The following is a 14617-nucleotide window of genomic DNA, read 5'->3' as shown; positions in this document are numbered from 1 at the left end:
GGGCATCTGTTCCTTCAATATTATTAAAGTTGTTTCTAATTAACTATCACGATGCTGCTTATAAACTATCACGATGCTGCTTATAAACTATCACAATGCTGCTTATAAACTATCACGATGCTGCTTATAAACTATCACGATGCTGCTTATAAACTATCACGATGCTGCTTATAAACTATCAATATGCTGCTTATAAACTATCAATATGCTGCTTATAAACTATCAATATGTTGCTTATAAACTATCAATATGTTGCTTATAAACTATCAATATGTTGCTTATAAACTATCAATATGTTGCTTATAAACTATCAATATGTTCATCATAAATTATTAAGATGTTTCTTATTAATTATTTATACAATTAATAAGAAACATCTTTAACAAAACCGAAGGGAACTGATGATCAATCTATGGTTCTTGCTCTGGACATCACAATATTACATCCTTGTCACATTGGAAACATTCGTTGTCACCAAATCACCTGTAAGCAACATTTGGGCTGGTTAGCAATTGGATGGGTGACTGTCTACGTGCACTGAGTTCCACAGGATCTGGGACATACAAGTCACTGATGTGGTGTCCAAGTAAAATACATTCACCAGGCCAATGGCCATACGGTTATTACAGTTATTATTATTTTTATTATTTTCAATTTTACTTAAATCTTTTGGCTCCAAAATTTACAGTATCCTAATCAGGAGTATTTTCACCTGGTTTCCACATTCTCCAGACCCAAAATCAAGAGGTTTTTCATTTTTATTTTTAGAGGAATTTGAAAGCCCTTACATGTAAAGCACCAGTAGATACTTTAAGCCTACATACTTGTATTGCTGAAAGCAGTGAAACCGTACAAAGTACTCTAAGTGTACGTAAGCCCAACCAGGACTCAATATGACAGCAGAGCAATGCATATATCAATATTAATGGAGGATATTTTGAATATTTCATGGAACTGTTTCCTCATGTATTCTGGTGAGTTCTGTTCCTGTATGTTTTACATTGTTGAAGTACTACAAAAAATATGTTAAAAAATGATGTTTAACATGAAGATAAAGAGCTTTCAGACCCTTGTTCATTTGTTTTCTTCTATGTGTGAGGAATGTATCTTGAAAACGAGTCACAAATTTTTGTCACAACCATTTCAGAAGCCTTTGTCTGACACAATGTATATTTCTAACTACATGTGCAGTGTCATGCATCCAATCACTGGCATACAGTAAACATGAGAAGTAAATATTCATTATTTCAATTTTTGCAAATTTTTAGAGTATTAAAAATCTGACCAGATCTTACTTCAATGGGCACAATGTATCAAACATAATTGTGAAAGACGTATACAATCTGCTTCTTCTGAGTACCTAAGCACATTTATGAGGTGAACAAATGTGTATGCTTTGACAACGCATACTCTACGGCACCCATATTAAAAAAAAACACACTCCACCCGAACAGGCTATGGAGGTCCAATGGTACTGACCAGTCGCCGTGTCATCCTCAGCCCACAGGCATCACTGGGTGCCGATATGTAGGGGCTTGTGGTCAGCAAACTCCTCTCCCATTCATATGGCAGTTTACAAGACCGGGGCCACTACTTCTCAATCAAGTAGCTCCTCAGTTTGCCTCACAAGGGCTGAGACTGCATTCATATTAAGCATGGGATTAGAAGATTAAAGTTAGTAAAAATATTTTCTTTAGAGAAAGAAACAAAGTCAGGAAAAGAAATAAAACATATGAACTAGCTATTGAAAAACAGCACTTGACTGTGGTAAGACCTCAGAGTCTGTAATGATTATTAAAGAATAAGGAGAAATGCGATAACACTTTCCTTTCATAAACATTCCATTACTAAAGAATCATCACTTCAGGAGTACAAAAACAAATATAAAATTGATCAAAACATAAAGCTTTATTACTGATACTACATGAGACAGAAAAAAGCATCTTTTTACCAAATTCTGAAAAGGTCTGACAAAAACAAAAAAATCTGTTTTTGGTTTTAATTTCTTTCTCAAATTTGGGTTTCTCTGGTCCAATGCTGGAGGCAACTTTTGCATCCATCCAAAACTTGCATATCTTTCATTCACTTGCTTCTGCATTCTCTCAACCCTTGCTCTTTAATACATTGACAAATATGTCTTTTCTTTTGTGTACAACAGCCATGCTACTATTGCTTTTATTCCAGTAGTTCATAAGATTGTTTCTGCTATCTTGCTTGTAGTGTAAACTTTTTTCCCTTTTCAATTGATGTGGTTCTATTTGATATAATGACCACAGTTACTTTCAATGAGAAAAAATGAAGTCTCTGAAAGTTACACAGATTCTTTCAAAATCATAGAAATATGACACATGGCCCAAACAAAGGTAAATACTCACTCACTTCTGGAATAACTAAACAAACTGCACAAAAATTGCAGCAAAGTAAAAATCAATATTTAACATGGAAGAGATGCAAATTATAATACAATTTTAATTCAAATAAACAGAATACTTACATCTCTGCGGACCAGGCTCTTCATCTCCATCTGCATCCATGCTTTCATATTCTTTAATATCCTCTCTTGCAGAATTATCACTACCAAACCCACGACCCTTTCTCTTCTTTGCCTTCTCCTTAAGACGTGCTATTCCCTCTGTGAACATGAAGCACAAATATAAAAGTCAGATATTGGAGTATACTTCATATTTTTTATAAAAGTATATAGTTTAGATACAAAAATGTGACAACAGAAGTCATATTTATTATGTGCACGAATCTGCCAATCTTGTTTTTTGACTTTCTTACAGGTCATATAAAACTTGACATTAAGTTCGGCATTACTATAACAAAAACTCTAGGTTGACAAACAAAACTCAGATATAGCTTCGTTGTATGTTTTCAAATTAAAACACTATTACATACGAGGATTGGAACTTTAATAGTGGCAACTATTTATTTACAATTTATACAAAATATATACCTGTTTCAAAGTTTTTCTGTTCTTCAAAATGGTCACCACCATTGGGTATAACCCACTGCCAGTCATGTGGAAGCTGCAGGTTAACATTCGTAGCACCAATTGTGTTGATAGTTCAGATAAATCCCTCTAAAAATTCTTAAATGAAAGTTATGAAGTGCTTGCCCCAATTTAAGACTCAAGTTGAAGTCACAAGGGCTTAAGTCTTTGGAGTGTGGTGTGTGGTACATCACTTCCGTGCCGATTAATAAAAAAAAAAATCAGTCACAACTTGCACCCTACTTGTATGAGCATTGTCCTGCAGAATGGGGGTTGTGTCCTGCAGAAAGTGTTGCTTATTCTTTCTCTAAGATGGTTGCAGACTGTGTTCCAAAAATGAACAGCTGAGAGAAATAATCAGCAACACTTTCTGTAGGACCCTCCCATCATTTTGTAGGACAATGCTCATGTGCATTTGGTGCAAGCTGTGAATGAACTGTTTGATCGATGGAGCTGAGATGTGCTGTACCACCCATCACACACCCCGTACTTAAGCCCTCGTGACTTCAACTTGGTTCCTAAACTGAAGGAAGCACTTCATGGCACTTGCTCCAGAACTGTTAAAGAGATCTGTTGGGCAATAGACCACTCCACTCGAACTATCAGTACAACTGGCAGGCATTCCACAGGGCATCCTACGACTACCATGTCACTGGAAACAGGCTGTACACAATGCTGGTGACTACACCAAAGGACAGAAAAGCTTTGAAATGAATATCTATTTTGTGGAAGATGTAAATAAATAGATGCAAATATTAAAGTTCCAATCCTCATAGATGGAGTGAGTTACTCCAGTGCCAGCAGTGGACAGAACTGTAAAAGACCAAGTTATATGGCTACCTTTAGCATAAAAAAGACCTAATCATCCTGAAAAATCCGTGACGGAATGTCACAATATTAGGAAAAGGATAGTTGCCACTTACCACATAGCGGAGATGCTGAGTTGCAGGTTGGCACAACAAAAAGACTGTTGAAAAGTGAGCTTTTGGCCAACAAGGCTTTCATCAAAAATAGAACACACACACACACACACACACACACACAATGACCAGTCTCCGACAGCTGAAGGCAGACTTCGGTTGTTATTACCTAATCATCCTGAATATTTATACTTTTAAGTCTTTAAATTGTATTTAGAATGTGATTTTATAAAAAAAAATTCTCGCAAAAAACATTGTACTTGAGTGATAGTCGAAAGTGTGTAAATGAATGAATCAAACAATACTAAATGTTTCTGCTGATTGGTAGCCAACGTTTTATGTAACTAGTAATGCTATAACTCGTGTTTTGGAGTCATCTGGTTTAAAAGAGGTGTGGCTAATTTGTGTATCATGAAATCTCAACATACAATTGCAAAAATTATCAAGTGTTTATAGCAAAAATGGCAAAATAAAAGAAAATATTGGGTGCTACATATAAATAAGGAAACAAGCTCCAGAAATGACGGGTTGTTGTGGGAATATTCATATCATTCTGTCCAATTTTTAGCAGTAATGCTATAAAATTCCACTGAATAATAATAATAATAATAATAATAATAATAATGTTAACACCCTTTTGCTTATGAGTTATCTGTAATTCCCTGTCCTACATGTTTACATCAAATTCCGCATCTTTCAATGAAAACATTTTCCACTCTGCGCTGTAAATTTGTTTATTTAATACTAGTGACCTGTTGTGGTCAGACAACTTGTCTGGCATAGAAGTAATTTTGGTGATGGGCCACTGTATAGGGTCATGACAAAAATTCAGACCACTGAGTATCATAATTTTTTCATTTAAGAAACGATTTAAACATCACATGCCAGGAAAGTTCTCATGAGACACGAATTGTGTGTGTTTCAAATTTAACTGGCGATCGGAGTGATACCTGATTGCAATGACAGGTGCTACGAGCTACCGTGCCAATTGGTCTGCCCAACTGCAGTGCCAGTTTGCAGTGAGTTACAGCCACTTACTAGCCACCCAAGTACAGTGCTAGTAAGGAATGGTCCACCTGACCGTGACAGCAGTTGGTGCAAGCTGCAGTCACACTCTGGCCACCCCACATCATTGTTAGCCTGGTGCAAGCTACATTTTCTGTGTGACCTTTTCCTGCGTTTTCCAACGTTTTACGCTGTCATGAAGTACCATCTGCCATGCAACATCACCCTCTGCCATGAAACATTGTTATGAAGCAACCTCTAGTGCACATCGGCACAGAGCACACTTTGCCACACAACACTAGTACAAAGCATCCCAAATGCCACGCACAATCAGTATGGTACACCGTCCATCTCACAACATGGTACAAGGCACCCTCTGTCATGCAACATTGGTATGGAACACCCTCTGCCATGCAAAACTCGTTCAAAGCACTTCTGCCATGAAACACCATTATAAAGCACCCTCTGCCTCATAAAATTGGTAAGAAGTACCCTACACAATGTAGCATTGGTGCAAAGCACCCACTGCAACATAACATCGCTAAGGAGTACACTCCGAAATGCAACATTGGTACAAAGCACCATTAGCCATGTAATCTTGGTAGAATGCATTCTATGCCATGGAACATTTGTATGAAGCTACCTCGCAATACTGGTATCAAGCAGCCTCTGACATGTAACTTCAATAAGATGGAAAATCTGTGACAACTTCAAAATGAAGTGCTTCTGCCTCGCAACACTATTGTGAAGCACCCTTTGTCATTCAACACTGGCACTCAAGCATCCTCTGTAATGTAACATTGCTACAAAGCATCCTTTGGTACGCAACACTAATAATACAAAGCACCATCTACCACACAAAATCAGTAAAGAGCACCCTCCACCACAGTAAAATTTGTAAGAAGCATCCACTACCACACAAGATCACTATGAAGCCTCCTTCCTTCACCATCTAACACAGATGTAAAGTACCCTCTACCACATAACATCAATACCAAGCACCTGCTGCCATGCAGCACTGCTACGGAGCACTGCACGAGCAATTGCAATAACAAGGACTTCTGCCATTCACTGCTAGATGGTAACGATATCATCTTCACAGCAGTTTTCATCATAGTTCAGCCAACGCGTGCAAATATTTGTAAGTTATATACACAAACTTATCTCGTAAACAGTCATACTTATTAAATCATATCACAATCATTACAATAGTTCCTGAGATTAGCCCAAACATACAGACAGAACCATAGCAAGGACTTCAATTTATATAGGTGTAGACTGATAGATAGATAATATGCTAACATCGAATGTTGACCTTTCCCAAGTAGACAATGTATATAGCACCAACACAATGTTTTCAATTAATCTGTCAATTTGCACAGCTATGGAAGGCACACAGTAAATTATTCAGCTTCCTGTACTGAACAACTGTCTTCAGAAATCATAATAGAGTGGAATTTTGATTTTAAGTTCTCCAGTTTTATGTTTTTAACAATTCCACAGCATAAATTCATAGCCCCAGTGAAAAACCTATAAGATCAATGCTAAAAATTCCCCAATTTTATGTTTCTTCCAAGTAAGGTTTACCTCAATTCTAAGTTCTTACTCAACGTATCACTTGGTCTTGTACAATTTTCTTATTATTGACATTTGATGTGACTGAATGAGCTATAAGTGGCACAAAAGAGACAGTTCACAGCACTGGTGGTGGCGGGGTTAGGTGGTGGTTGTTGGGATGTTTAAGGGGGACTAAACAGCGAAGGTCATCAGTCCCCCATTCCAAAAACAGGCGAGACATAAATTTGTGAAGCAGGTAAAACCCCAAGGGGAAGGAGACTCCCCCCCCAGGCACTGAAAGAACACAAATGCGGCAACAAACACTACAGACTAGAAGAGTACAGATGAACACCAGACAGAAAGAAACAGAAGAAAAGAAGATGGCCGGAGACTGGTTGACTGACCACGAGAACAAAAAAAGGGAAAGTCAACCAGCCGACTACACACAAAAATCTGCAACCAAATAGGAGAGACTCGAGGACAAGAGACACAGAAAGGGAAAGGTGCAGGACCTCCCTAAATGGAACCATAAAAAGGACTACCACGAATAAAATTTAAAACGTCGTCAGCCATGGAGGCATCGTCACATAAAACCGAAGGCAAAGTGCCCGGGAGATTAAAAGACTGCCGGAGGGTGCGCAGTCGGGGACACTCCAACAGAATGTGGCGACCGTCAGCCGGGACCCACACCAACACAGGGGGGGATCCTCCTGATGCAAAAGATGGCCGTGCGTCAGGTAGGTATGGCCAATGCCCAGCTGACACAGGATGACAGAGTCCCTGCGAGAAGCCTGCAGGGAGGACCGCCACACATCGGTCGTCTCCTTAACAGCCCGCAGTTTATTCGGGGATGGCAGGCCACGCCACTCAGCAGCCCACATCCCAAGCACCTTACGGCACAACACCAACTGCTGATCACGAGCCGGGAGGCCGATCTCCAAAGCTGGGGCGTCGATCGCCCCTTTGGCCAGCCTGTCGACACGTTCGTTCCCCAGGATGCCAACGTGACCTGGCGTCCAAACAAAGACCACCGAACGACCAGAGCAAGTAATGGCGGAAACAGACTCCCGAATAGAGGATACCAGAGGAGAAGAGGGATAGCAGCGGTCGATGGCCTGGAGGCTGCTCAGGGAGCCACTGCAGATGACGATGGACGTACCTGAGCAGGAACGCATATGCTCAAGAGCGCGCAATATGGCCACCAGCTCTGCAGTAAAAATACTGCAGCCAGCCGGCAAGGAGCACTGTTCAACATGGGCAGTGTGAGCAAAAGCGTAGGCAGTGCGACCATCAACCAGGGAACCATCAGTGTAGACAGTCTCACAGCACGAAAATGGGGCGAGGAGCACAAGAAAACGGCGATGGAAGGCCACAGGCGGAACTGAGTCCTTGGGTCCCTATGCCAGGTCCAGACGGATGGACGGCCGGGGCAAACACCAGGGAGGCGTAGGTGCACGGACCCGGAAGGGAGGGGGGGGGGGGGGGGGGGGGGGGGGTATGTGGCAGTCGCAGAGCTCGTAGCAAAGTGCACGGCAAGGAGTTCAGCAATGGTAGCAGCGTCCGTGCAAACGCCCATAGGGGTCCGGTATCCATAAATCCGCCGGATCCGGGACCACACGAGCGAGGGAGAGACACGGGAGCCCAAGGATGAGACATACCTCTCCCAGCACTCCTGCTTGCGCCATGCAATAAGATGACGGGCCAAGGCACGGAGCCTCTTAAAGACGATGAGGGTCTCCAGAGACAGGTGCCGCCTATGACGCTGGAGAGCCCGCCTACGGTCGCGAATAGCCTCAAGCAATCTCCGGCGACCACCAGGGTACAGCCTGCCTCCGGGGGAGACCAGAAGAGCGGGGGATGGCAGCCTCGGCCGCAGAAATGATTGACGTGGTCAAGACACGGACCACCTCGTCAATGTCACCCTGTGGGGGAGACGCAATGGTGGCAGCGGAAGTAAAAGCCGGCCAGTCAGCCCTGTTGAGAGCCCAGCGGGGCAGGCGCCCAGAAAAATGACGCTGGGGCAGTGACAAATAGATGGGAAAATGGTCACTACCACACAGGTCAGGATGCACTCTCCAGTGGAGGGATGGGACAAGTCCGGGGCTGCAAAGAGAGAGATCGATGGCCGAGAACGAGCCAAGGGCCACACTGAAATGCGTGAAAGCACCGGTGTTCAAGAGGCTAAGGTCGAGCTGAGCCAACACATGCTCCACAGCACGACTGCGGTCATCAGAGACAGTCCCACCCCATAGAGGGTTGCGGGCATTGAAATCGCCCAGAAGCAGCAATGGTGGCGGGAGTTGAGCCAGCAGCGTAGCCAAGACATGTCGGGGGAGCTCCCCATCCGGAGGAATGTAAACAGAGCAAACAGTAATAGCCGGCGAGAGCTCAACCCTGGCAGCGACTGCCTCCAAAGGCGTCAGAAGGGGTACTGGCGAGCTACAGACAGAGTGGTGAACAAAGAGGCAAACCACACCAGACGCTCGTTGACAGGCAGCGCGGTTCTTATAGTATCCCCAATAACCACAAAGGGCAGGGGTCCGCATTGCTGGAAACCAAGTTTCCTGCAGAGTAATGCAGAGAACAGGGGAAACACTCAGAAGCATCCGGAGCTCAGGCAGGTGGTGGAAATAACTGCCGCAGTTCCACTGGAGAATGGAAGCAGGAAGGGACTGGGAGGGCGTGAAGGCGACTAAGAGGCAGACGGCGCCTCAGAGCCAACTGCCGCCACCGGGGAAGAGACAGCTGTGTCCATAGGAAAGGCCCCCGAGGGTTCCGTGAGGGCAAGATCCGCGGCAGAGGCGAGGATCTCCACCTCATCCCTGGAGCCAGAACTATTTACAGCAGGCGATACTGAAACCGCCGGAACGTCCTGCTTCTTGGACACATTCCGTTCCTCCTCCTCGCATCTGTCCTTAGAGGTAGAGGGCTGGGAGAGCTTCTCTGAAGGAGCGTCGGAAGCTGACGACGACGCAGAAGCCCTACAACCAGCAGGTGGCGGAACCTTCAGCCACCGGCTGACATCCGGCTGAGTAGGAGAAGAAACGGAGGAAGGGAGAGCCCCGAGGGACCCCTTCCGCGAGAGAGGAACCGGCAGAGTCAACGCCGGCGGAGAAGGAGGGGGAGGGATCGAGCCCCCAGTTGTGGAGCAGGTGTCACTCACGAAGTAAGCGTGGGGGGAGCGACAGAAGAGGGTTTGCCCCCAACTGCTAAGGGGGCAACAGAGGACGGCTTGCCCCCAGACACGAGGGGGGCAGACAGAGACGCACGGCCCCGAGAGCCCACTGAAGGTGGCACAGATGAGGCGACAACCGCCGCTCGCGAGGGCGACGATAACGTGGCTGCAGCGTAAGATGTTCGAAGGGAAGCAGGATACAACTGTTCAAATTTCAGTTTGGCCTCTTGATAAGTAAGCCGGTCCAGGGTATTAAATTCCATTATCTTCCACTCCTTATGAAGAACGGGGCAATCCGGCGAGCAAGGAGAGTGGTTCTCCCCACAGTTGACACATAGAGGCGGAGTCGCACGTGGAGAATCGGGATGAGAGGGGTGTCCACAATCTCGACATGTGGCGCTGGATGGGCAACGGGAGGACATATGCCCAAACTTCCAGCACTGGAAGCACCGCATCGGGGGAGGGACGTATGGCTTGACGTCACAACGGTAAACCATTACCTTGACCTTCTCGGGCAAGACATCACCCTCGAAGGCCAAGATAAAGGCACCGCTGGCCACCCTGTTAGTCTTGGGTCCTCTGTGTACACGACGGCCAAAATGTACACCACGTTGTTCCAAGTCGGCTCTCAGCTTGTCGTCGGATTGTAACAATAGGTCACGATGGTAAATAATCTCCTGGACCATATTTAAGCTACTGTGGGGAGTGACAGTAACAGGGACGTCACCCAGCTTATCACACAAGAGCAACGCTCGTGACTGGGTTGGGGAGGACGTCTTGAGGAGGATGGACCCATTCCTCATTTTAGACAACCCCGCCACTTCCCCAAACTTATCCTCCAGGTGTTCCACAAAAAACAGAGACTTCATCGTAAGAAAGGAATCACCATCAGTCCTGCTGCAGACAAGGTATTGTGGGACATAAGGCTCCCGCTTGGCACTAGATCGGCGTCCCTCCCACGGCGCAGCCAACGAAGGGAATGACTGAGGGTCATATTGCGCAGCATCAAAGTCAACTCTGCCTGCTTAGAGACGCTGGTGGCCGTGCGACCACCAGCTTGGTGTGATTTATTGCGCTTCATTGCGCCACATCTGCCCAGATGCCACTTACTCTGAACGAGGGCTCTCCCCAAGGGCACCACCCAGCCAAAGCAACGGGTACCTGGCTGATATCCTGTTGCCCGGAGTCCCCGTGCCCCAGACAAGATAGGCACATACTCCTTGGCATGCGTGGGGAGGAAACAGCTCTGGCATCTGTAGTGCGATCCCTGTGTGGTCAAGGGGCTACCACCAAGAGGGTAAATGACAACCCCACCACAACAGACTGGCTACCGCGCTGGATTTTAGGTGTTGAAAGGGTCCACAGTTGAAGGGGATTGCGCACAAGACGTTGGGTGTAAATCCCGCCACACGACAATAGGTAGCATGCAAGATGGTGGTGCATGATGGACCAAGAGAAAAACACCACGTAAGGCGTCCTTCCCCAAATGGCATGCACTAACAACGGAAATTTGGAAAAAGGGAGGCTAAACCCAAGAGGGGACCATCACACTATGGCCAAAACATTGGAGACTCCTTGTAGTCGCCTCTTACGACAGGCAGGAATACCGCGGGCCTATTCTTACCCCAAAACCCGCAGGAGGTGGCGGGGTTAAAGAAATATTTTAGGCCATTGTGGAGAGGAGAGACGTGAGAGGGGCGATGCTGATGTAATCCACGGTGGTTGTTTGTAACCCAACATTTAACTTCACCACGCAATTATGATGCAACTACTGCTAGGTTTCAGAGGTAATAGAAAAACAAGACAGTCGACACAAAGTTTTCCAACCCAGCCAATACATTACGAAGGGGACCAGCCACCACCTTTTCTTGTGCCACATATAACTCAGTCTCATCTTCTTGGATGTAATTCTGGTGTACTGTATTCAGCAACAATATCAATCATCAAAACTTTTAAATTCAAGCACTGAGTCTCGAAAAATATGCTTGACCATAATTGAGGAAACACTGCCCATTTCCAGCCAGTGAACTTTTATTGGGTGGCGACTTGTAAAGTCACCCAATACACAACACTAACATACGTAAAATAAGCTCAGCTACTTGATGTGTGGAGAGAGGGAGTGGTCCTTCAATGAAGGGAGTACAGGTAGGAGTGAAAGCATTTTATGAGTTCTGAAAATATATTTTTCATGCAGATGATGTACTACGACAGATGTCACAAGGAAGTAGGGCAAAGGTTCTGCGAAAGCACATTTTAAAGACTTTTGTGTACAAGTCTGACATGATACCGTTGCAACAACCACCCACACTACTCATGTATATACTTTAAATCACACACTGTACATCACAAAGATTAGCAGCGATGACAGACAGCATTAAACGTAACTCTAGCACCTCACATTTCTTATGTTTTACATAGTAAACAGAAATTCACTGAGCCAACTTCTAATAAGCTTGTAATGTCAACTGGGGAACTAAACTCATTTTTTCACATCTCTGTTTCTCTCATCAAGCATAAAATAACACTTTAACTGTGGTGAACATATGAAATGTGGCTCATAATAAAAGCATTAAATAGTTTCAGCAATGGTGACAAAGTCTGTCACCAAGCAGATGCTTATGGTTTAACCGCTTAGTTGCTGAGATGTTTCTGATTTAATTCAAAATGCTTAACTTTTTTTATATTTGGGTGAGTACAAATAATGATCTCTCAAAACCACATGTTCTGATCATATAACTTGTGGTCGTAGCATGTTAGAAAATAGCTTTGATTATCTTGTATCCAGGTACCAATTTCAATTTTTGACGAGTTTTTAATTGCTGTTCCACATCTGAGATATTTTAAAGGACTGATGAAATTCATTATCACACTTATTGCATAAACATTGTATTGTACATTTAATTTCCTTCAGTTAGACAGATTACCACAAAGTATTGGAAATGATTGCGATTTTTAATCATGTATGCCAAAAATGTGATTTTGCTACATTTTCCTCAATTCTGCATTTTTTAAAGTCTGGACCACGCAAAAGTGTAAAATAGGGGTTTCACTGTATCACAAATCTGTATAGTTGGGCTAATGAGGGGGTAGCGGTAACTGGAAAAAATTGATATCCAGAAAAATGGTAGTTTCTGAGAAATTTAATGCATCCCTGAATATAAAGTAAACACCTCTGCGCTTATTGTCATTGGGGGCTGAAATGCCCTGTTGAGTACGTCAGATGTTGCAATAAGAATACTCTAAGTGACCTCGTTGAAAGCCTACAAGCAACTATATCCCACTTTGGATCCTATCCAATACAGTGGATGAGAATTTAACTTCTGCTTATGACCCACTTAACTGGTATCTTGTTCTAAATGACCAATTTTCTTATTAACCCTAGGCCGCCCAAGGTTTTTTTTCTAACTTGGATGCCAAAGGGGGTGGGGTGGGGGGGGGGGTTCGTCAAGCCCACAGGTGTTAAATAAGTTTACTGACGAAAAATTACAACTTTCAAAATGGTTTATGTATTTTAACTAAGGCATTGGTTTATAAATATTGTTAATTGTTATAAATATTGGATTGAGTGAATAAAAAATAGACATATTACAATACAAAATACAGATGTGTTCATGTACAATAGACTACTCAGAGTCATCAACTTCAAGGCAAGAGAGACACTTCACAATTTTTTCTGAATGTGTGTTACACACATGTTTATGACACTGTCCACAATACTGTTTTGGTTTACTTAGATTGTTGTACTTCTGCTTTGTTTTAGCTTTTCTTACACAAATATGGCACCGAACTTTCCCTGCAGGAGGCTGACGTGCTTCTGTTGTCACTTCTTTGATTTTTCTTTTGTGGAATAGTCTCCATTGATTGAACAATTTGGTTAGATAACCATCTTGCATTGGCACTTCTTTCTTCAACCCGCAATTTAACTAGTTCCATCCCAGCTTGCAGAAGATAAAGTTTACGTTTGTTGTGTTTCTTTTCATTCCATCTTGGATGTTGTTGACAACATCAGTGTTTTTACTTGGTTTCGTTTTGCCGTGTAGGACACCAAAGTTCCTGGAGGCCTACGTGTTGGGAACTGCACTAACTCACTGCAAGTTTACAAGATAAATAACAGCTGGACTGACATCAACAATCACTTCCTCTGAAAGTAAACCAATTGTTGTGAATATCAAGAATACCAACCAACAAGAAACTAACTTGCATTGTTGTAGAGATGAGAAATACGAAATCCTACTAAAGGAAATTTTCTATAGCATGGAAGCCTAAGGGGGGGGGGGGGGGGTTGGACCCATAATGAGTTTGTTTATTTTTTCTTTCAAAGCAGGAATTTTCTATAAAATATATTGACACTAACGTTTCATAAAATAGCCAACAAACAATAACTCAAAGGGAATATGTAGTATGAAAGGTACTTGAGCAAAAGCAGGTGACATAAAAAAATTGTAGGTTAGATTAGATTAGATTAATACTAGTTCCATGGATCATGAATACGATATTTCGTAATGATGTGGAACGAGTCGAATTTTCCAATATATGACATAATTAGGTTAATCTTGGCGAATCTTAAAGTTTCTATTTCTTCTCCACGGATTTTAATACCTACTCCGACTGTTTCTTTTGTTTGCTCAATATACAGATTTGAATAACATCGGGAGAGACTACAACCCTGTCTCACTCCCTTCTCAACCACTGCTTCCATTTCATGCCCCTCCACTTTTATGACTGTCGTCTGGTTTCTGTACAAATTGTAAATAGTATTTCCCTCCCTGTATTTTACCTCTGCCACCTTCAGAATTTGAAAGAGCGTATTCCAGTCAACATTGTCAAACGCTTTCTCTAAGTCTACAAATGCTAGAAACATAGGTTTGCCTTTCCTTAATCTAGCTTCTAAGATAAGTCGTAGAGTCAGTATTGCCTCACGTGTCCCAACATTTCTACGGAATCCAAACTGATCTTCCCCGAGGT

The 14617-nt window shown here is 43.3% G+C and overlaps 1 protein-coding gene across 1 annotated transcript in view; it reads right to left on the bottom strand.

Moving 5' to 3' along the window:
• Positions 1–14617, bottom strand: part of LOC124798191 (RNA-binding protein 8A) — a 49582-nt gene that overhangs the window by 25337 nt on the left and 9628 nt on the right. The window contains exon 2 of the mRNA XM_047261487.1: positions 2495–2632. Coding sequence (XP_047117443.1) covers positions 2495–2632 — 138 coding nt within the window. The remainder of the gene's footprint in view (positions 1–2494; positions 2633–14617) is intronic.

The sequence above is a fragment of the Schistocerca piceifrons genome, chromosome 5 (assembly GCF_021461385.2).
Source record: "Schistocerca piceifrons isolate TAMUIC-IGC-003096 chromosome 5, iqSchPice1.1, whole genome shotgun sequence".
NCBI lineage: Eukaryota > Metazoa > Arthropoda > Insecta > Orthoptera > Acrididae > Schistocerca > Schistocerca piceifrons.
This window is presented reverse-complemented; position numbering and strand designations above follow the sequence as displayed.